Genomic DNA, 22,942 nt, shown 5'->3' on the forward strand with positions numbered 1-22,942 from the left:
TTTTTGTATATGTTCTCATTTTAATTACAATTCTTAGGAGACTGAGTGCAAGTCTATTGAATACCAAATTTTGAATTCAGATCTAAGGACATGCTCTTCCTCTAAAACAGCATCTTTGTGACTTAATATCTCTGAACATTTTTTTTAATGATATGCCATAGGACTAGATTCACATAGTTAAATAATTCAATTACTGGCTCAAAGTTCTTTCTTACAAGAATAAGGTATATCAGATCTACTTTTGTGTCTTCTAAGAGTGCTTTAAATAAAGTTTTAATAAATTTTAGACATCTCCTATTTTTATTAATTATTATAAATAAAGCCTTCTTTTCTCTTATGTCTTCAACTGGTTTTGCTCATATTTTTGAAAACTACTAACTTATATGCCATATTACTTTACTAAATTCTCTTTTTGCTTGGAAATGGTTTTTTCCAGACTTCTTTGGGGTTTCCAGATATGAAAATGTATCTTCCAATAAAAGATAGCTTTACTTCTTTTCCAATTACTATGTCTCTAATTATTGTTTGACTAATTGCATTAATGAATACTTCCAACACATTGTTACATAGTAGATGGAAATAGTGAACATTCTGTTGTTTTCTCTACTTTGGTGGAAAAGTCACCAGTGTATCTATGCTAAGTAGGATGCTGGCTTTGGGGTGGAGGCATGTATATTTTATTATAGCAAAGAAATAGCCAACAACCTTATTTTATTAAAATTTTTTTTCTCATATAAGTGAGTGTTTAATTTTACCAAATGAGTTTTCTTTCCCCATTTCTGCTCTGGTAATTGTCTGCCTTTTGGTCACTAACAATTTTTCCATAGAATTAGTTAATCTAGATTTTCAAATTAATTTGTATAGGGTTGAGCATCATCTCATCTCTTAGGACTTTTTTAAGTTTCTTTAAAATTTATTTGACAGAGAGAGAGAGATAACAAGTAGGCAGAGTGGCAGGCAGAGAGAGAGGGAGAAGCAGGCTCCCTGCTGAGCAGAAAGCCCGATGCAGGGCTCGATCCCAGGATCCTGGGATCATGACCTGAGCTGAAGGCAGAGGCTTTAACCCACTGATCCACCCAGGTGCCCCTCTCTTAGGACTTTTTAAAATTCCCTCTCTATTGACAACTATTTCGCCCTTTCATTATTTATATTGTATGATCATGAATTTTTCCTTTATTTCCTGATTAGTTTTGCTAGAGGCTCATTTTACTATTATTTTTTTTTAAAAGCAACTTTTGGATTTTTCCCTTGGTTTATCTGTTTTATTGTTCTCTAACGCATTACCTCTACTAATCCTTTCCTGTTGGTTTCTTTTGGTTTCTTTTTCTTTCTCTACCTTTTTGAGTTGGGTATTTAATTCACTTTCACCTTTATTAATTGGGTTTTTAATGCTTAAAAACATCCTTTCATAATGGCGTTAATCATTGCATTAATTTCATGGATTCTGTTTTCTGTTATGCTTTCATTTTGTATTTTTTTTTTTAAGATTTTATTTATTTATTCGACAGACAGAGATCACAAGTAGGCAGAGAGGCAGGCAGAGAGAAAGAGAGGAGGAAGCAGGCTCCCTGCAGAGCAGAGAGCCCAATGTGGGGCTCGATCCCAGGACCCTGGGATCATGACCTGAGCCGAAGGCAGAGGCCTTAACCCACTGAGCCACCCAGGTGCCCCTCATTTTGTAATTTTGAAAAAGTTCTTTCCATTTTGTATTGCAATTCCATTTTGAGCCAAAAGTTACTTAGTAGTACATTTCTAAATGTCCGGGTAGAAAGATTTGTTTTGGTTTTTTTTTGTTTTGTTCCGGGTTTTTTTTGTTTTTTGGGGATTTTTTGGAGAGAGAGAGAGAGAGTATGCGCGTGCAAGTGCAAGCGTGTGAGTGAACAGCGGATGGGTAGAAGGAGGAGGAGAGAGAATATCAAGCAGACTTCACATCCAGTGCAGAGCACACTTGGGGCTCGATCTCACAATGAGATCATGACCTGCGCCAAAGTCAAGAGTCAGACACTTAACTGAGCCACCCACACACCCCAGTTTTTGGTTCTTTTTAATACTTACTAATTTCCAGTTTCAGTGTATCATGATCAGAGAATATTATCTATGCTAATTCTATTCCTTGGAATATCGGGAGGTTACATTGGAATTTAAGATGTGGCCGATTTTCATGAATGTTTTATGTGCACTTAAAAACAGGTGTGCTGTCTATTATTAGCATTCAGAGTTTGATTATTAGACCTACCTTATCGATTTGGTTGTGTAACTTTTCTATATACTTGTCAATATTTTGTCTCCTCTGTCTGTTTTAGATTGAGAGAGATGTGTTAAAGTTATCTGTGACTAGTTAGTGTTTCACTTTGAACTTCTTGCAGTCTCTGTTTTATTACAGTGGCTGGGTTATTATGTGCCCATGTATTAGTAACTGAAGTAACTTCATTGTGAATTGTAGCTTTTAGTACCATAAAATATGCTTCTTTGTGTCCTTATTTAATGAGTTCTGGTTTATATTCAACCATGTTCAGTAATATTGTGGTTTCTGCTTTCTTTTCATTTATTTATATCCTTTCCATCATTTTATTTTTACTCTTTCCTACTCTCTGTTTTTAGTATGTCTCTCTTACACAACACAGTGTTATATTTTACTTTGTTAACCAGTCTGATCATCTTTTCTTCTGATCGGTTAATTAACTCCATTAATATTTACTGATGATGTTGGTAAATTTGTGCATACACACAAATATATGAAATTGTACATACTCTTTCACTATATATTCTGTTTTATTTTCTTCAAAAATCTCTCTCCTTTATCTTTTTTTGGAAGGAGAAAGGGTGCAGGGAGGAGGGAGTAGTTGGGAAAGTTTATTTTTTGTCCTGATGCTTATCTTTAGGCTAATACCTTTATATAATACTTTTTAAAAATTTTGTCATTGTTAATTGGTTCTCAACTGGGAGCAATATTGAAATAAGTTTGCTAGTGACATTTCAGCTCCCTCTCTCCCAGCATCTGATTTGAAATAATATTTTTTTAAACTAAACAAATAGACAAAAACAGAAACAGTCTTGTAAATACAGAGAACAAACTGGGGGTTGCCAGAAGTGGAGGGATATGGAAGGATGGACGAAATAGGTGAAGGGGAGTAAGAGGTATAGACTTGCAGTTATAAAATAAAGAAGTCATAGGATGAAAAGTACAGCATAGGGAATAAAGTCAGTAATATCGTCATAACTTTGTAATGTGACAGATGGTAACCACAGTTATTGTGGTGGGCATTTAGTCATGTATATAATTGTCAAATCACTATCTTGTACACCTGAAACTAATATAATATGTCAAACATGCTTTAATAAAAAAAAAGAAATAATATTCTTTTACTCTCAGATAATACCCATAATGTAATCAATGAGTGTATCTCGCTTTTTATACACTCTCCATATTCTTACAATTCTTTCCATTTTCATAGTTGATCTACCCCTGCATTGTCAGAGCATATAGACATATTTTTAAAACAATCATTTAGCTGTAGTTTTATATATATATACATATATGTGTGTGTATATATATATATGTGTGTGTGTGTGTGCGCGCGCGCGCGTGTATTTATATATATATATATATCTATTTGGTGATCATCTCCTGCTCTTATGCTGATGTCTGCTCAATTATGCTGGTTGTCTAAAACTCATTCTCTAGTATTTCTTTTAGCAAGGGTTTATTTGAATAACATTCCTTAAACCATTGTGTGCTTATATCAGCTTATAGCTTTTATAGTTGAAGGTCACTTTTGCTGGATAGAGAACCTTAGCTCAAATATTTCCTTCCTCGAATTTTTAAAACATGTTACTCCATTTTCTGGGGTAAAGAATTGTCATCACAATCTTAAAACAATCTGATTTGTTTCCCTCTTATGAGTAATTTGAACCACTTCTTACTCTATTTCTATTTTGCACTTTGTTTAAATTTGCAATATTGCTGTTATTGATAAGTTTGTATTGATAGGCCTTTATGGAGTATGTTATAAAAAAACCAAAAGCAAGACAATACGTAATATCTAAGTATACTTGGCAAGATCTTGCCAATCTTGCCAAGATACTTGCCAAGATCCAGTTATTTCAGCTGCTTTTACAGAGGAATCAATCCTGTGCAGATCTGACCAGTTTTGTGACCGACTACATTTGTGGAGATGGGAGAAACAGCATTAAAAATATCTGGATCAAACTGGGTATGTTTTTAGCCGTGGCCCAAATTGGACCTAAATTAATCCCAATTTATCCTATCTCACCTTTAAAAATAGAGCTGTATGATTTATGTTTATGAAACATAATGAACTGAAATTAATATATCTTTTTTTCAAATTTGTGATTAATTAACATAGATGCTTTTTTTCCCCCATGGTTTAACCTGATCTTTAAGGAAAAGAGCTGTTTTATTGTCCTTATTTGAGAAAAGGAATGTCAGTAACGAGTAAGCCACTATTTCTGTGTTTTGTTTTGCGCTCCATCCAGTGACCACCCTCCAGTAATGCTTTTGTCATTGATGGGGCTGAGCTGGATTACACTTCCAATTTCAATTCTAGCACATTCTTAAAACACTATATGTAATGGAAACCAAAAAAACCAAAAACAAAACAAAACAACAACAAAAAAAAAACCTGGCAATCCAGGATCATATGTAAGTGATGGTGGAAAACTGCTTAGAAAGCTTGCATTATTATCAGAAACCAGTTTTGCTTCTTTTCATATTCATCACTCGATAGGAAATAGGAGAATCACAGATGACTTGGTGCTGGATTTTATTGGTTATAGACATCACCAAATGGATACAGACCCACATGCCCTTTGAACTGTTTTTTTAAAAAAACGGGCCACTAACATTGTCTTCTGGATTTCTACAATAAAATTCAAGATTATATAACTATTTAAAATGTTTCCTTTATTATTAGGGTCAGAGAAATTTTAAGTATTACTAGGACAATATTTTTAAGTATTGCTAGGACAATAAAGAGCCTTGATCTGAAGGCTGGCCATCTTAGTGCCATTTACACACATTTCTAGACACAGACATATTTAGAAATAGTAACGATACTGGATTTATTCAGGCTCTCTGCTTTCTAGCCACTAGTCTAAGCACTTTGCCTGTTAACTCCTTTAACTGTAACAATTCTACATCTGGTAAAATTATTACTGCTAACCGCATTACCATTATTACTATCTTGTAGATGAGGAAACTGAGACACAGAAAGATTAAGCAACTTGACCAATTACCCAGTTTGTGGATGAGCCAGGATTGTATTTGAATCGGCTATTTAACAGCATATGGATAAATTTCCATAACAATCAGCTACTTGTCTTTCAGTTGTGAAAGCTGGCTTTGTAAGCAGTCCTAAAACTGAAGGGTGATCTTAAATAGTGTTCGTTAAAGGAAACACTTATAAAAAGCTAGCCAATTACAAAAGAAAAGCAATATATGTAATTCCTTTAACATCTAATCATACTATATCTTTCAATTAAATCATCACTCTTAGGATCCCTGTATTGCCAAGTACAATCCTTGCCAAATATCCAGACACAATCATGGGCTTTAAGGATTACAAGTCACATAATAAAGGATAATGACCTAAAATTAAGCACACCAATATAGAAAGCGGGGACTGCCATGCTCAGTGGCAATCAGCAATCTATTAGATTTAATGTGAGATTAAGGATCTGTGTAACCCGCAATTATGCTGTTTTTCATTAAGAAAAAAAAATGTGATGATGGTGCTCAGTAAAATTCTTTCTTCTATTTACCTCTGTTTAATTGGATTGGGGACTGCTTAAATATCTTTGGGTTGGAGCTTATAAGAAGATGATCCCAGCTGTTCTTCAAAGCTTAAGGCAGCAGGCAGACAACGCGATCATGTCAAGGCTCATGCAAAGGCCTTAATCCTACTTTTTTCCATCAACCAGCTACTGCAGCCCAGTGTTTAACCTTCTAAGTACTAAATGTGCTCTGTCACTGCTTTACATTTGCCACTGAATTGTTATTGTTTAATGCTGTTAGCTTCGCTGCCATTAAAAGATCTTCTCAATTCCCTCTGCCTTTGGATACTGACCATGTTTCCCCTTAGGAGTCTCCGTTTTTTATGCCTTCATTTAAAAGCAGTCAGTGGTTCGCCACACTTCTAAAATGTCAAATAGACAACACTGACTTGTTTGTTCATACGTTCATCATATTCATTCATTCATTCATTTGATAAACAGCAAACCCTTCTGTGTCTTTTCCTCAGGCTCCAGGGTAGATACTGGAGGGCAAGCTTTGAGATGGTAACCAACTAGCTCCACAGTGTTGAAAGTAAATAAAACAATTTGGAATTATCTTTTCCTTTCCTTTTTTTTTTTTTTTTTCCTAGCAACATTTTACCTAGCCCAAATATCCGGCTCCTTGGAACTGTCGCTGTAGTTGTACCGTGATCAGCAATATCATAGTATGTAACAAGTAAAGGTTAAATGGTCAAATTAGCTTTCCCTGCAGCTTCACATGCTGCTTGGATGGCGAGGCACGTTCTTGTCTCTTTTCCTTCGGAGCATGGGTAGTCAAGGAAGAAGGGAGTGGCTCTCTGATTTGTCCCAGTGGCAGTGAGCAGCCGGCAGAAAAGCAGACACAGTTAATGCTCAGCTGCTCAGACCAGTCAAGCAAGCTCCCGAGTCCCAGCTGTGCCTCTTAATGTTTTCTGATTGCACCTACTCCTCAATCTGGGAACTGTTTTCTGGACTCAGATTCATCAAGCGCTGCCGCTTTAAAAACGCATGTAGGCAGGCATCCTAGGATATGCCATTATAAGCTGCTGCCGGGGGATCTTCTAGGAGATAAATGGAATCTGTGTGAAGTAAATTAGTGTGAACCAGTCAATCTGAGTGTCAGCCTTGAGCCACTTCCATGGATAACTAGCTGGCTGACTGGAGGCCGGGGTCTGCTGCCATATGTGGGTTGGAATCTCGGAGATTCCGTTTCTCAGGATGTGGGGGACGCGGGGCTGCTTATTCTTGGAAGAGGTCCAATTTGACCGGTGTTTAAGATTGGTCAATGAAATGGACTTCTGAAGCATTTTTGTTGACCTCCCTACCCTGACTCTACCAAATGCCTCTAAGTTGTACTTCTTCACTGTAGGAAAGAGGAGAGCACTGCCCCGGAGAGAACTGCTTCTTTCTTGCTTGAGCTGCCATTTTTCGGGACTCCATCTATGCGGGGCTTGGTCAAACCTCCTTTCTAAGATCTTTAGGTTTTAAAACAAAGTAATAACCATAATTTGGCAAAATGAGTTTAATCCAAATCTCCTCTCCCTATTTGCTTTTTGAGGAATAAATCTATGTGATCTTTAATTCATGAAGAAAGGGAGAGTCTATGCAAGCCTGTGATCATGGTTCCCTGTAGATACCCAGCATGGAAAATCAAATTTTGGCCATTAGAGGAGGGGGAGAAAGCCTCTTAATACCAATAGAATGAGGAAACCTTTTTAAATAACTTAACTGTTCCATGGAAAGAGTTTAGAGACAAAAAGCATGTGAACTAACAGAGTCATAAGAATTAGTATTTAATATGATTAAATGGTAAGTATAAATGGTTCTATGATGTAAAAATCATGTTTCCATAATTCAGTATTCCTTTAGAGATCACAGTTTGTTCTTACATTAAGATCAAAAGAATTCATTTTATCTAGTTAAATTATGACAAATCATCTTTATTTCATTTTCCTTTATTATATTAATAAAAATTTTTATTGCTTTTCTCTCTGTAGAATCAGTGAGATGGTTAATCATAGAATGTAAACGTATAAAAGAATGAGAATAAATTTAGGCCCTGTATTTGGGGAATATTTTAAAGCTTTCTCTCCTGCATTTCCAGGGAAACATTTTGCCTTTCAGAGACAGGGAGAGAGAGGGGGCGGTGGGTGGGGATAGAGGGGTGGAGGGTGCAGGGATGAGAGAGAGAGAGAGAGAGAGAAAATACCTAGGAATAAGAACTTGGGCAAAACAATAAATGTTTAAATATTCAACAAATAAGTGTATTTTTCTTTTTCTGGTCACCTTTCCTAGACTCATGTATCCATAAGGTAGCTTTTGAGTACTTTATGTGAAAGAACCACCATTATGGGGTCCAGAGAGACACATTCCATATATAAGATGCATTTCAGTAGATAGAGTGCATCTGTGGATGTTAGATAGCATGAATCATAGCAGAGATCAAACCAAATGCTTTAAAAATTGAGTGACCCTTTCCTTGAACTAATGAAACAAAAATGGGATGTCCTGTGAGAACAAAATTTGTTTTATGCCTGTACATTGAGTTCAGAGAAATGAAACCCCTAGTGTAAATTTACCTTTATGATTTATGAGCGTGAGGAAAAGAGAGTGGAAATCGGTGAATTTCTCTTCTGTTGTAGGGACTAGGTACAATATTTTGCAATGTATGACCCTTACTTTCTAAAGCCCTTTGAAGGGAAGGGAAATGAGTTGTTGTATAAATGATACTTTGGCCTAGACATGGTCCCTCAACATGGTCTACCCAATGTCCACATAACCTTATTCCCTGCAGAGCAAGTCAACTTCCCCAGCCATCGCTGCCCGTAGATGCATTAGACTCATCACATTTGTGGAACAACAATACTATCCATGAATTTCCAATTATATGAGACAAACCAGTGAAGACAGAAAAAGGCACATTGAGTCAGGCCTGTGATTCTTCTAGCCCAGTCTTCTGACTACAGCACTAGAGCTCATTATAGAGAAGCAAAGTTGTCCTCATGACATCAGCCTAAAATTTTAAGATGTGTCTCAGAATCTCTCTTCCCTATTAATGTAGTCCAGCGAAGTGGTCAGACATAAGAACCAATGACTGGGATAAGAAGAATAATAGCAGCCAAATAAAGTGCTGAGAAACACAGAGGAGGGAGAAAAATTAATGTTATCTGGTGGGTTGATAAAGACTTCATGGAAAGGGTGGCATTTGAGCTCGGTCTTGAATAAGGGGGAGCATTTTGGCAAGTAGGGAATCGCAGATGGGGTGAGAAAGGATATCTCAAGCTGGGAATCTTCACATGGGCACTGATGTAGAAAATAAATGGCATACCCAGTCGACAATGAGTAGTCTTATCTGGCTATACAGTATATATCAGAGTCTAAGAGAGGGTGGAGTGGAGAAGGCCAGCACCCAGTGAGAAACCTCCAGATGTGAACTGAGACAGTATTATGAATATTCAAATCCATGGGTCCAGAATTCCTCAGTGGTGACTGAGCAGAGGTGCTTGTAGGTTTTCCTACACAGAAGCTACATGATCAGACCTTATTTTTAGGGATATGACTCACCTCAGTTTAAAGAGTTGCTAGAGGGGGAGACATGTCTTGGCTATTAAAATAGAGAAGTGACTCTGGCAGTGGAAAGTAGGGTCAGAATATAATGATCTTGAGGAGTTGAAAGAACTAGAGATGAGAAAATGGCAGTAGTAGGTGTATGTAACTTCTTGATGAGTTTATAAATATTAGTCACATTCTTCTTCAGATTTACTTCCATGCTGGAGTCTTGGTCTAATTTCTTCTTGAGATATTCCGATATGATATAGACTCTCCTCCTCCTAATTTCCACTTTGGTTGGCCTCTTAAATTCTATTGTGTCCTGTCTTGGCTACATTCTCTGGAGGCATATAAAGGGTTCCTGATCAGAGGCTTCCTGGGCTCACTTGTTGGTTTTCTCATGGTCAGTTTATTGTTTTGGCCATCCCCTTCCTAAAGTGCCAGCCTCCTGTTAAGCATTTGCCTACATTTTTACATTGGTCTAATGTCCTTGAGTCATAGTCAATGATAGCTCAGAGCCATGTTCTTGTTACACATACTTGTTACTTGGATCATGTTTCCTTTAAATGGTTTCCAGAATTTACTATAGTGACATGTGTACTCAGCATGTATTCCCAATGATTCAGCCTTGCGATTGTTTTCTGTAGTTAATCTAATCAGTCTCACATTTCACAACTCAGGAACTCTTAGTGTTGTCTATAGTTCTAGACATTTTTCCGAGCAGTTGTCCAAATAATTTGTAAAAATTCAGTAAGAGGAATATTTTACACTGATCTAGGACACTGTTTTATACTGTCTTATCTAGACATATCTGTCCCTGACCTTTTGCTACCTATTACTTTACTCTGTAATGATGATAACACCTTTTTTATATTGAACACAGTTTTCTGTGCTCTCATTACATTTCTCATTACATTATAGTTACTGGTTTTCCTTTATCCTTGTGCAAGTTTGCTCTTTAAAACATTGCTTTCTTTAGGTATGTTTCTCTTATCCTTTATTTATAGATGCCACTGGTTTGCTTAGTGTCAAAATGGGAGTTTCTCCTACCTAGCTAGCAAGGTCATTTCTATATTTTGGACAACTATCTCTTAGAAATATCAGTACAAATTTATGCAGCGACTCAGCTTGAGAATTTGAGAAGGCATCTTTCAATGATTTATCCCGCAGCAAAATTAATATTTTGAAATGAGAGGCTACTTTTTATATGCATGACCATAAGAAGCAATCCATGCCAGCAGACCACCTATGCTTTCTCTATCTGGTGTGAGTGCATGTGTGAGAGAGTGATGCTTGCTACCGATTATAATACAGTGGTTACACACATTATTAACATCCTAGCATAGCTTCCATTCAATTTCAGTAGGTTCTCAAGTACACTAACATACCATTTAATGACATTCAAATAAAAATAAATCACTTTTAGAGTAACCAAGCCTAATGATACAAAATGTGGTAACTTAGACCTTTTGTTCCTTGAATCCTTCTTAATGTTGACAAAGAACTAGAAAACTAAGGCATAGTCTAGATAATTTGATTTCCTTATTTTCCATTTCCTATCTAGGAGATGAAAGAGCTCTGACACTTGATTAACCATCTGAGACAAACATTTTCCCCTGAGATAGAGACGACTATCAGCTGGGAATTTGAGACTGCCTGCCAAGCATTCTCCCCATGCTGATGGTGTCATCTTAGGTTCGGCCTATGGAAGGCTTGCTGCTCTTATGAATTCCAATGGTCGGGCCATTTGACAGTTTCTCCTCCCACTGATTCAAGAGGATGATGTTTTTGCTATTTTTCCTTATGGATAACTGTAGACTTTGCTGTGGTTTAAATTGCCCCATGCTGGGAATCCTTATCTTAAGTTCATATATAAATCACGTTTATCTCTAGTCTCAGATGCTAGCCTGATGCGTTGGTGATTGAAGGGTCTCTTTTGTTTTCCTGACCTTCTAAATTTTCAAATGCAAGCTGAGAAGTTCACTATAAATTGCCTCTTAGAATTCTCCCTTTATTGACTGTTCTTCAATTTATCAATACATAGGGATATATTTGTTTTCATCTTTGAAATCTATTCCTGCTTTCAACTTCTTGAACTTTTGAACAGTAAAATTAATGCATCTGTGTATTTACCATAGGATTTGGTCCTTATGAGAAAAGCCAAATGACTTTTGTAGAACCTAAATGGCATGAAGAGTGTGAGAGTTAATTTCTATACATTCTCAGAACTCATCCATCACCTATACCTTTTAGTGATGACAGAGTCCTTTCAGATAAGATGATCCCGAATCTCTTTGTTTTGAATAATGATCTCTCTGGTTTAACATAGAAAGCTGGGATTGAGCTTGCTGATTTGACCAGTTTATTTCTTGCATCTGGAAAGTGTCTTCTTTACCAAATGGGACATACGAACAAATAAAAAATAATAATAGGTAATGTGTCCTTGAGTATTCCAACTCTGAATTTATTCAGTAACGTTCAAAGACCAAAGTTGAGGAAATTAGTTTGAAATGATGTTTAAAAAAAAAAAAAAAATGCCTGCTCACCTGCTCACCTCCTCTCTCCTGGGAGCACTGCTCATCAAGGAAATGGTGGCTCTAAAGGAACACACAAAGAAATCCAGGCGAGACTGTCACTGGTAACTCAAGATCTACCCTGTTGGGGACTGAGGAAATGCAGCAGAAAGAGAAGAAAGAGTTGCATCATTACCTGTTATTCTCCTTTCCTATTCCCCTTTTACCTTACCCATTTCCTTTGTGGCCCCTCCCCAGCCTACCTCCAATCTGTCTCTATAGTCTGTTTCAGTCTGAGAGTTCAGATAATTTGATTAGGGTTGGTTTTCATGTCAGGCTTGACTAAGACAAATGACTATAAGGGCCCCATCCTTACATACAAAAGGAATAGAAATAGTTGCCCTTTAAGAGATTTAACTTGAGGAAAATACAATTCCACAGGAACACCACACCTCTGCATTCATTTGGCAAATAATAATTAAGAACCTCTTCTACAGCCCCAGAGCCAAGATGGCGCCAGTCCTCCGGGCTCATCCATTGCACCTATACTCCTTGCAGTTGTTACGTGGATCCAGTTAATTTAGTTTAGGATGATTTGTCTCATACTGAAGTTCATATCTGCCAAACTGATTAATGAAGAGTGTTTGTTTAAAGAAATTAATTGCATACATATGATTCTAAGAAGGATCATGGAATTTATTTTTTAAAAGATTTGCTTTTGAAGATATGTTTTGCACCATTGGTAAACATCTAACAGGTGATTTTCTATGCCAAGGAATCAGTTTGTTCTCAGGAGTGGCCAGACTGTAGCCTCAGTCCTTTCTTGGTCATCTTTCCATAGGGCTGCCTCACCCTAGCAGTGCAGCTACCCAAATATCCCTCTGAAGTAGCCCTGATGTCCTCTGTCCCTCAGTCGGACTGGGCATTGCTACTCGTAGGAAAATACCAATCCTGCTTAATTCAGAAAGAGCTTCCGAAGTCCTCACTATTTCCAAGGCTAGTGTAGTGACCGCTTACCCTCTTGCTACCCTATTCAGTGATACACAGAATGGTTGATTGTCCTTGGATTTTTAACTGCAGGATATTTGAGTCCCCAGGCCAGAAGATGTCAAGGAAGTTGTCCAGTCCAACACTCTCATTTTATTAATAAAAGGACCTGAGTCCAGGAGAGTGGAGTGACATGCTCAAGGTCATGAGGTCACACTATTAGGACCAGAGGTATAATTAAAAAGAACAGATCTTCTGGGTCCTATTAATTAGCCTTTGTCCAGAACAACATATTTCTCCCCAGAAATTCCAGAGTTCATCTCTGTAATGAAATTGTTGATATTTATTTTTGTTCCAATTAATTAATATATTTGGGTGCTAAACAATGAGGAATTTTATTTTTTCATTCAGAAATAAGGCAGATAGGACCTCCTTCTTTAGTCAAACTTCCTGTTGACATTAATAATAGATTGCAGGGTTGTATGGGTGTGTTTGAACTGTAAACTCTAAGCCTGACCTTAAGATTTTTCCTTTGAACTACAGGTAAAAGTAATTATTGTTTTTTGGGAGACATCTGGGTGGCTTATGCGGTTTGGGGTCTGCCTTCGGCTCAGTTGGTGATCCCAGGGTCTTGGGATTGAGCCCCACATCGGGCTCCCGGAGCCTACTTCTCCTTCTCCCTCTGCCTCCCACTTGTGTTCTCTCTCTCTGATGCTCTCTTTCTCTCTCAAAAAAAAAATAAATGAAATATTTAAAACACATCATTTTTTTTTTAATTTTTAGGAATGCTCATTAGCAGTTTCTCTCAGTCATTTCACACGTACTCTAAGTACATGCCCTGTGTCTCACATTGGGCTAGAAATGTGCTCACTTGTTTATCAGCCCGGACATCTGGGAAATCTCTATATCTGAGAGGAATAAAGCATTGTTTAAAAAGATTTGTTAAGAGGCACCTGGGTGCTTCAGTTGGTTAAGTTCCCGATTCTTGGTTTCGGCTCAGGTCATAATCTCGGTGTCATGGAATCAAGCCCTGTGTCAGGCATCAGGCTGGGCATGAAGCCTGCTTAAAATTCCCTTTCTTCCTCTCCCTTTGCCCCTTCCCTTGCACTCACTCTCTCTCTCTCTCTAGAATAAATCTTTTAAAAAATAATAAATAAATCGATTCATTAATTATCTTTTTTATCACTCACATTTTCCTTCCTCCACATTTTCCTTTCTGGTCAAGCCATGGATTTCACCTATAGAAGTTAGCTATGGACAGATTTTTCCCCCTTAGACTAAATAGTCAACAATTTGATCCTCTGTGTGTGTGTAATATACATATATCCCAAAACTATTTAAATAAAATAACAACTTCAATTCTATACATCTAGTAAGGATACCAAAATAATAGTTTCACAACGTTTTGGAAAATTCATTCTTTACCAGTTGAAAATGTCTTCTTTGAAGCAGTTCATACTAGAAAATGTCATCCAGAAAATAATATTCCATGTCAGATTACAATTGCAGAAAGACAGCAAAAACACGTAAGTCTAATGCTAACTCGTCTTGCTGAACTTGTCCATAAAGTAGTTACTACTTAGTTATAAAGAAGCATTATATATTTTATTTAATTCTGGGCATCTTTATATGATATTTCCCCCAGTTTCCAGTCTATGCTGACACAGAATCAGCCTGAAGCCTGACGCAGGATGCAGCTATTGCTATTCAAATATAATCAAGAAGTCCTATCACTTGATTATCTCAGGAGATACTCTGAAAGTAGGGGTACTAAGTACAGCGCTCTTCAGCTAGATAAGTTTTCTTAATAAGACATCTGTCCAAGAGAACCACTTTGTAAAGTGAATTTGGGGTCTATTCAAATGACAACACCAAGGTGTTATCACTTCAAGTCTTTTCACTGATTTTGTCTCCCTCTAATTTAAAATATATTGCGGTCTTTGGTGATCTGTGAGTATTGCATTCCTATTTACTTCTTGAATTTAACGTCAGTTTTCTTTCTTCTAAGCCTGTAGAAAGTTGTGGTTTTTTTTTTAAGTTGATTCATAGTGATTCCTTAAGATGGAGAAGAGACTTAACTGATCAACCAAGAAAGTGATCAACCCTTCACCACAGTATTGAGCTAGTACATTTGAACTCAGGTGTTTGACTTCTTCACTGCTCATTCCACAAATGAGCGTTCTTTTAGTCTTCCCTGACTTCTGCAACTTTATGACCTTGAACAAAATGTGATTAAGTTTTTTGCCTTAGTTTTATCTGTGACTATACTGGTTTATTCTATTCAGACCAATGTTTCAAACTGTTATATCTTTTTATTAACGGTTTTCTATAAATATCCCCAGTACTTCCAAAAAGTCCATACATATGATGGATGGGATGTATTTTTAAATCATTCATAAGTCATCATATTGAAAACATCATTTATAGTGCAGATTTTATTCACACTGTAAATGACATGGCTTTTTAACAAGGGTTCTATTTATTCTATGGTACTTGGTTACTTGGAAGAACCAGCTGCTATTTGTGGAGGTAAGTGGACATTTTTCCAATGATCATTCTCTTGTTGGGGGAATAGTTCTTGAACCTGTTTGCTGCCTGGGTGTAGCCACCTTTAAAAACCAATACCATCTTTCTGCAAATGATGACAAAGGGAAGGTGGGAATTTTTAGAGGTTAACTGAAACCAAATTAGAGAACAGATGGAGATAAGGAACATAACCACCGGTGACCCTGTTATCACATTGTCCTACAGTAGATCTTTTTATAGTGTCTCTGTCACACAATCCTCCGGGTTTCTTCTGCTGTTGAACTATTCATTTCTTTAAGATCTAGAATTGTAGTCAAAGTTAAACACATCATTGTCAAACACAACCATACAAAGTACATAGACTTTTCTATCTAATTATTAAAGATATTACAAAGATATTTAGAACACTGGCCCTTCAGCTGTCAATATTTTAAAGTGTGTGATGAGTAAATGGAATAGCCTTACATCTATAAAACTGTCAAGAAGTTTCTTTTTTGTCCCTCATCCCCCAAATGTGGACTATTTCAGAATCCATTACAGAGGAAATAAACAGTTGATTTTAAGTTGAGGATGACCCTAACAATCATTTGCACTATATTGATGTCAGAAGTATCTCTCTGCCAAGCTTTAAAATGCATCTTCAAAAACTACTGGAAATATCCAAGAACTTTAGTGATGAGCTACAAATGGACTTTGGTATTGATAAATAAAAGTCAATATGTATAGTGAAAGGACAACTTACTGTGATAAATGGGCCCACCATCAGTAAAGATCAAATTATTGACTATTTAGGCAAGGAAAAACCTGTCTATAGCTAACTTCTACAGGTGAGAAGAATTAGCCACAACAGCAATTTAGGAGAAGCTCAAAGAGACACGTTAGGAGAATTCATTAAAAATGCATACAAAAGTAGGCAGCAGCATTCTGTTAAATACATTTGTGGCACTAGGCTCATGCATTTTTTTGACCATGTCTGAGTTCACACATTTTTTTCTTTTGCCTTGAATAAGCTCCCTTCGGGTTACCCATATTCCTTTTCGGGAAGATCTAATTCAAAATTCACTTCCCAATCTCCCTATTACAGGAGAATTACTTCTGCATTCCTAAAAACTATGTCACTCTTGGAATATTGTCTCTAATGCTCCTACTACTTTTCATTATACCTCAACCAGATGACAAGTTGTATGAGGGCACATAAAAGCGCCTTTAATGTTTTTACCCCAACATAGTCTAGCACAGAGCTCTACCCATAATAAACACTAGATCGATATTTGTTGATTTCATTGTTTTTGAAATGATTCATTAGAGAAACTTTGGTCACACATCATGTCTGAGTTTAATGATGAAATATCACAGAAAACACCCAAAAGAACAATTGCAAAGATTAGCTTATCAAGAAAGAAAAAAAAAGAAAAGAAAAGTGGAATGGCAATAATTAACCTTTCCAATGTTGGCTGTTCCCAATTGACAGAGGTAGGTATTTCTTTTATAGTAAATTTAACCAAATACTCTATAAATTAGCCAGTAAAAATGACAACTCTTGTACCATTGCAAATTTGGAAGCTAAAATATAGGTAAGCAAAATATCTGAAGGCTAACCCTTTCTGTTCTCCTACCCCCTCACAAATAACACTCTCCAGAATCTGAGGTAGACACAAAAAGAGCCACATGGTACCTACCAGTGTGGGTCTAGTGAAGCTGATTGAGCTACAACTACAGCTAACTTTCTGAGTTTCTTGAAAGGTTTGGGATGTCAGTTCATCCTGGGAACCCTTTTTTTTTTTTTTTTTTTTTTGCCACTGGAAATTGATACAGGCATTTATTTTGTTGTTCTAATGCCATGCTTTCTTCCTTCTTGAGGGCCCTGTGTCTAGGACAGAGTCTTGCTGGAAGAACAAGTAAACGAACGAGTGGATGAAAGTAATAAGTGATAAAAGAAGTGTATGGGATGACAAGGGCAATGTATTTGCCCAAATAAACACAGGTGCTAACTCACTGGCGGTTAATAATAGATTCGGCTGTATGATTCATTCCTTATGATAAATATCAATGTAAATATTTCAGAAAATTAGTAAGATATAAAGAAATAAAAACATTATTAAAACAGTCGGGTAAATCTTGACAGTGTAATAGTTTTCTGCAACTTCGGTATATTGAATTATCCACCTCAATGTGTTACAAAAATCGATGGATTCCAAAATAATCTAAGTATGATCTAAACTGAGGAAAATTAAATTAAAGGCAGCTACACCAATAACTACTTAGGCCATATGTGTCTCTCCTCCAAATTAGAGACTAACCCTCACCACCATTTTACAAATAGGCATCCTTTGTCTCAAGTGGGCCTAATCAAGGAACTGATGGGATCTAGTTGAAGATCATTCAAAGCACATATCCTCTCAGATCAGGAAGACATCTAGCATGATACCTCTGCTTCATTCACTCGTTCACTCATTCATTCCACAAGTCCTTTAAGAAGACCTCCTCAGGCCTAGGGCAGACAAGTGCATAAAGCAGACATGGTACCTACTTCCTTTTTTTTGGGAAAATTTAAATGACAGCATTTCATATATTTTTCCCATGTTTTGTTCTCAAAATGTTTCAGAGACGTGAATTCAAACTCAATGCACACACTTGCACAGAACAGAGGAGAACTATCCGTGTTCTGAGAAAACTGGTGAAGCTTAAGAGAATATTTGGACCGGAATTATGTTAATAGTCTCCTTTAAAGTGTGTGTATTGTGGGCTTCAGGTCATGCTCACCAATGTTTTATACACTCCATGAAAATACGATGAGGAATGTGAGAAGTGCGAGCTCTGCTCACGCTGCTTTGGATCTTGGGTGGCATTCCTTTGTGTCACTTACCGAGTATGTATGAAGTGACAAAGCCCCCAGCCTTTGCTCCATCATTTCCTAATAGGCGTTTAGGAACAGTGGCCAGACCTACTCCCCTGTGCCAACAAACATATCATTTCATGTATGGCTTATATATTTTCTTGTTTGCATTTATGGCCTATAAATAATATGTTGTGTGTGTTATCAAGACCTGAAGAGACAGTAGTAGTGTTTACTGCAGCAATTTGCAATAGATAAAATTAGCAGTAGTCAATAATACACATATTTATGGAGTTTGGCTTCAGACAAGTATGACGTAATTTATATTATTGTGGTCTTGCTTTGTTTTGTTATTCACTCAGTTTGTTTTTTTTTTCATGAAGACAATGTCCACTTTTCCCAACAAGTGATTCCTTGAACGAATAGAATATGGAAATATGTTGCTTATGGAGATAATTGAGACCAAGAATTACAACTTTTGCAAAAATGTGGAAACTTGAGTCTCTTTCTCTAACGGAGCTAGAAGTGTAATGTGCTTATAGGAAATTTCAGATTTCTGGGCTCATTCCCGTTTCTGTTCGTAATTCCTACTCAGAAGATGATGACAAATTATCTGAGGTCACCATTCAAAACACAGAACCTCCTTATTAATCATTTGCCAACTATTTATTCTCTATTTTAAATTTTATTTGCATAGGGCTTTTATTTTTTTTTTTTTTTTGACATTTGGAGTTTCTCATTGGATGAAGGAGAAACAAAATGCATTTAAGTGTTCATCAGCTGTGATTTGTGTGACAAGATGAACCACTGCACCCATGCAGAGCTGCTCTAACTGACCAGCCCCATGTTCTTCCGTCTGGGTCCTATGGCTGCTAATTGACGATATTGTTTTAGATTTATGCATTAAAAATACGATTTCTACTTCGCAGGGATTGCTTTGTTACTTTGTAGCTTTTAAGCTGATGCCATGAACTTATTTTTCTTGTAAGATAAAGTCTCATCTATAGATTTTTCAACTAATTACATGTCTGCCAATACATACTTAGAGGATACATTTTATTTCAATTTATTATTTGTGTTTACATAGTGTGTCCCTGGAAATATCTTTGGAACTGAAAGGAAATATTTTAATGGTGTTTATTACTACTTTTTCATCGCTCTCTCTTTTCTTTCTCTCTCTCTCTCTTTTTAATAGCTCCAGTCAGTCCGGTCAAGCATGACAGCAACTCAAACTCGGCAAACTTCCAAGACACTGAGGACATGCCTGACAGATGCGTCTTGGAAGAGTCTGAGAGTCCAGGTGAAAGCCATTTAAAAATAGTCAAGTATAAAATGATAAATTTGACACAGCTTTGGGGTCCTTGGAAGGGGTGGTGGGGAGGACATTGTAATGCTGTTTTCTCTTAGCAGCTGTGCTGTCAAATTAATGGTCACCTCCAGGGGTCACAGTGTGGAGCTGTTACCTTTGCCTCTTTCATCAAGGATTCAGTTGGAGGAAGTACAAAGGCTTTATGACTGAGAAGGGAAGCTGACACTATTAGTTCATTATCATCAATTTTAGGCTAAACTGGTTAATAGAGGCTGAGATTGAAAACTGGAGAAATGGCAGCATTTTAAATATTTCAAGTAATGGGATGGAGCGGAAGTGCAGAGTTAGGAGAGTCTCAGATGATTGCCGTCATTACAGTCTAGTCACCTGTCTGAATACAGCTCGCTAACGGGACCAGGGGGTTTTAGCATAGCAGTAATGGACTCTGGATGGGTCAACTGTTGAGACCCAACAAAACAAAAGAAAGTAACAACCCTTCCTCATGCCATCAAATTTACCCACGTCCCAAGTTACTTAGGTTTGCATTTTCTTTGTAGGAGGAATAGACAAAAATGTAGCAGAAGGATAGAGCCAGAAGCCCTTAAGTATGGATTTTTGTTCCTGTTTGTGTCTTGTTTCAAAACATGCCTAGTCTTTAACAACTAATTAATCAAAAGGAAAAAAAAAAAAAGTCCTGTGGAAGTCGAATGACATTCCCAGATCACGACAAAGCCCTAAGGTACTAGAAGGTACCTTATTACCATGAGTGAAAGGGTTAACTCTTTCCTCCCACCGTACGTTTTCCCTTCCTGTTTTCTCCGGCTGCTGTGTACCCCCGACCCTCTTGCATCCTTGTGTGCCGATCCTTGTATCAGATTTTTGATTCATCCTCTCTGCGGCCTGTCAGCTTCGTTAAGAGATTTCCAAATCTTGTAGCCTTCGCTGACAGGGGGCAGCTGCAAACAGTCCCCTGATCCTTCCCCGAGGAGAGCTACTGAGATTTAATTTTCAGTGAAAGGTGCAGCCTGCAATCTATGTCAGGTCCCCTAAGTCATCTTGGAACCCCAATAGGCCCGGTGGCGATGGCATTGTATTTCAGCTCCCTCCACTAAGCCAAGATTCCTCAAAAGATGCAGTGCTGCCGTGTGTCTGTTCGGAAGCGCACTTCCGCCTCAGCGTCCCATGGACCTGAGAAATGGCATCTTTCTCGCCCACAGAAATTTTAATCAGAAACTGAACCCCACCTCCTGCCATAATATCTAAAACACAAATGTAGGTTAGTCCCACTCGGAAAGGGAGAGGCCGGTGGTAGCGTTAAATGTCTATCAAAATATTTTAAAATTGCTTTTAGTTTTGACAAAAATTACCTAATTTTGACTAGGTTTTTAAGCTGTCTCCATAAACAGTTCCGTATCAACCCGAGGCAGTTAAATCCCCGAGTCAAGTTTTCACCTAAGTGTTCATTGTTTTTGGCAAGAATAGATTGGCTTTATGTCTTCTCAAAAGTAGAAGAGATTTCAGGCCTCCCTCCGTATGAGTGGAATTGTAGTAAAATTCAAATATTGCATAGCTTATCTGACATAAACAAAAGGATATATCATAACAAAGATTAATTAGAAAAGATTGGTACTGATAAAGGATCTTAACTTAAAAAGTGAGTACTGTCCTATACATCGGACATCATTAAACTGGTAATAAAGAATGAATTACTCTGGCTTTTTCCACTGTCCATTCCTGCATTTTAAGACATCTTGCCTTATAGGCCTAGAAACCTCTGGAGAGTTCACTACTGGTCTCACTGCCTTCCACTGAGAATTTGTGGCTTGGTTGTCATGGAGACATCGTATTTCTCCAAGAATTGCTCATATTGATCCGTGGCCAGGCGTAAATGGCCAAGCGAGTGTGAGGAATAAAGGGGGCTGGGCAGTCCTATAAAATGACCAGGGCTTGTGGGTTGGAAATAAGCTCATAGCAAACACTTAGGTAAAAAGAAAGAAGCAGTTTTATTTTGTTTCAGGATTTCTTTCTGCACTTTGGGCCATTGTCTTCTTTCACTATGAACTGAAAGAAACTTGTTAGTCACTTGTCATGTCAGATCTTTGGTGCTTGTCCTGACACAGCTGTCAGCCTTCCAGCTCTGTGCAGTTCAGGGACACACAACAAAGAGGCAATGACATGAATTATTTATTGCTCCTTGTGTGGATAAAATTCTGTGATAAGAAATTAAGACACTTCTGACAGAGGTGTTTGTTTAGTAAGAAAGATTTTGATGAGAGAGTGCATTTCCTTGAAGTATGAGCATTTGAGAGGGAAAATTCTTAAAACGGAACGATGGAAGAAGATGTATGAAATTGGTGGCGTGGAGGGACTTCCCTGCACCGTGAAAATATGATTGTCTACTTCTCAGTGTCCAAAAATGAACTAAAAAAATACCAAGCCATTCAAAGTGGGGGGCTCCAAAACTATAAACATTACTTTGGTGGTTGAGTTCCCTCTGTTTACCAGGTGTGAGTGGGGCTCCTCTGAGAAGCACATTTAACCACCTTCGTTAGAAGAGAAGGCAAATTTGGGGCTTCTAAGGGACAAGCTTTGGGAAGGTATTGTCAGACCAATAGAGGTGCTTCACTAGCTAAGCTTGTGATTGCATCGGTGTATTTGCTATTCCTTATATGGAGAGGAGTACATTGTTCTTACCATTTTCACCTGGCATAATTATCCCTCACTTAAAAGTCCTTTTTAATATTTTCATGTCCACGAAAAATCCCCCCATTACAAAGCTGAACTTGGTCAGTCTTCTAGCTTTAATGGATATTGACCTTACATGGTTTTATCTATGCAACTCTAAATGACTAATATATTTATTACATCACTTTTAATGAAAAAAACAGTTGTTCAAACGGCATATGGAAAATGAAAACAAAAAATCATTTTCCCATCCAAGCACAGTTCAAGAATATTGCCTCATATATTGTTCTTTCCAAATAAAATCTTTTCTTTGCAAATCCCCTGAACATCATTTTCCTTTGCCCTTAGAGCTTCCTATCGCGGATACCAATTCCTTTCCATATGCAGAGAGCAAAGGGATGTTGAAGCACAGAAAAACTTTAATAGTTTACTTCTTTAAAGGGAAAGTTAAAGTTTTCTAAACATTGATGCAACATTTGAAAATGTCATTAATGAAATCAAATTTTTAAAGTTTATACACAAAATAAGATTGACTTTAAGCATTGATTATCTTTGAATGCAATGGGTTTTAAAGTCAATCTGCAGATTGTTTATTTTTTCATTGACATCACTTCTCCAGCACTGAATTGACGAGGATGACCCATGTGTAAATGGGCCGGAGTGTGCATATAGGTCACAATTTAGAGGACTGGTGGAGTGGTTGTTCACCTGGTCTCTAGAGCGCTCTACCTATTCATCATGCCATTGTGATCTCTTTATTGGTTC

General features: G+C 37.3%; 1 protein-coding gene across 3 annotated transcripts in view; it reads left to right on the forward strand.

Moving 5' to 3' along the window:
• Positions 1-22,942, forward strand: part of WDR72 (WD repeat domain 72) — a 215,291-nt gene that overhangs the window by 189,030 nt on the left and 3,319 nt on the right. For all 3 annotated transcript variants that reach the window (XM_032856425.1, XM_032856428.1, XM_032856427.1), the window contains one exon: positions 19,379-19,483. In XM_032856425.1, the coding sequence (XP_032712316.1) occupies positions 19,379-19,483 (105 nt within the window). The remainder of the gene's footprint in view (positions 1-19,378; positions 19,484-22,942) is intronic.

This window comes from Lontra canadensis, unplaced genomic scaffold, assembly GCF_010015895.1.
Source record: "Lontra canadensis isolate GAN:19392208 unplaced genomic scaffold, GSC_riverotter_1.0 scaffold12, whole genome shotgun sequence".
NCBI lineage: Eukaryota > Metazoa > Chordata > Mammalia > Carnivora > Mustelidae > Lontra > Lontra canadensis.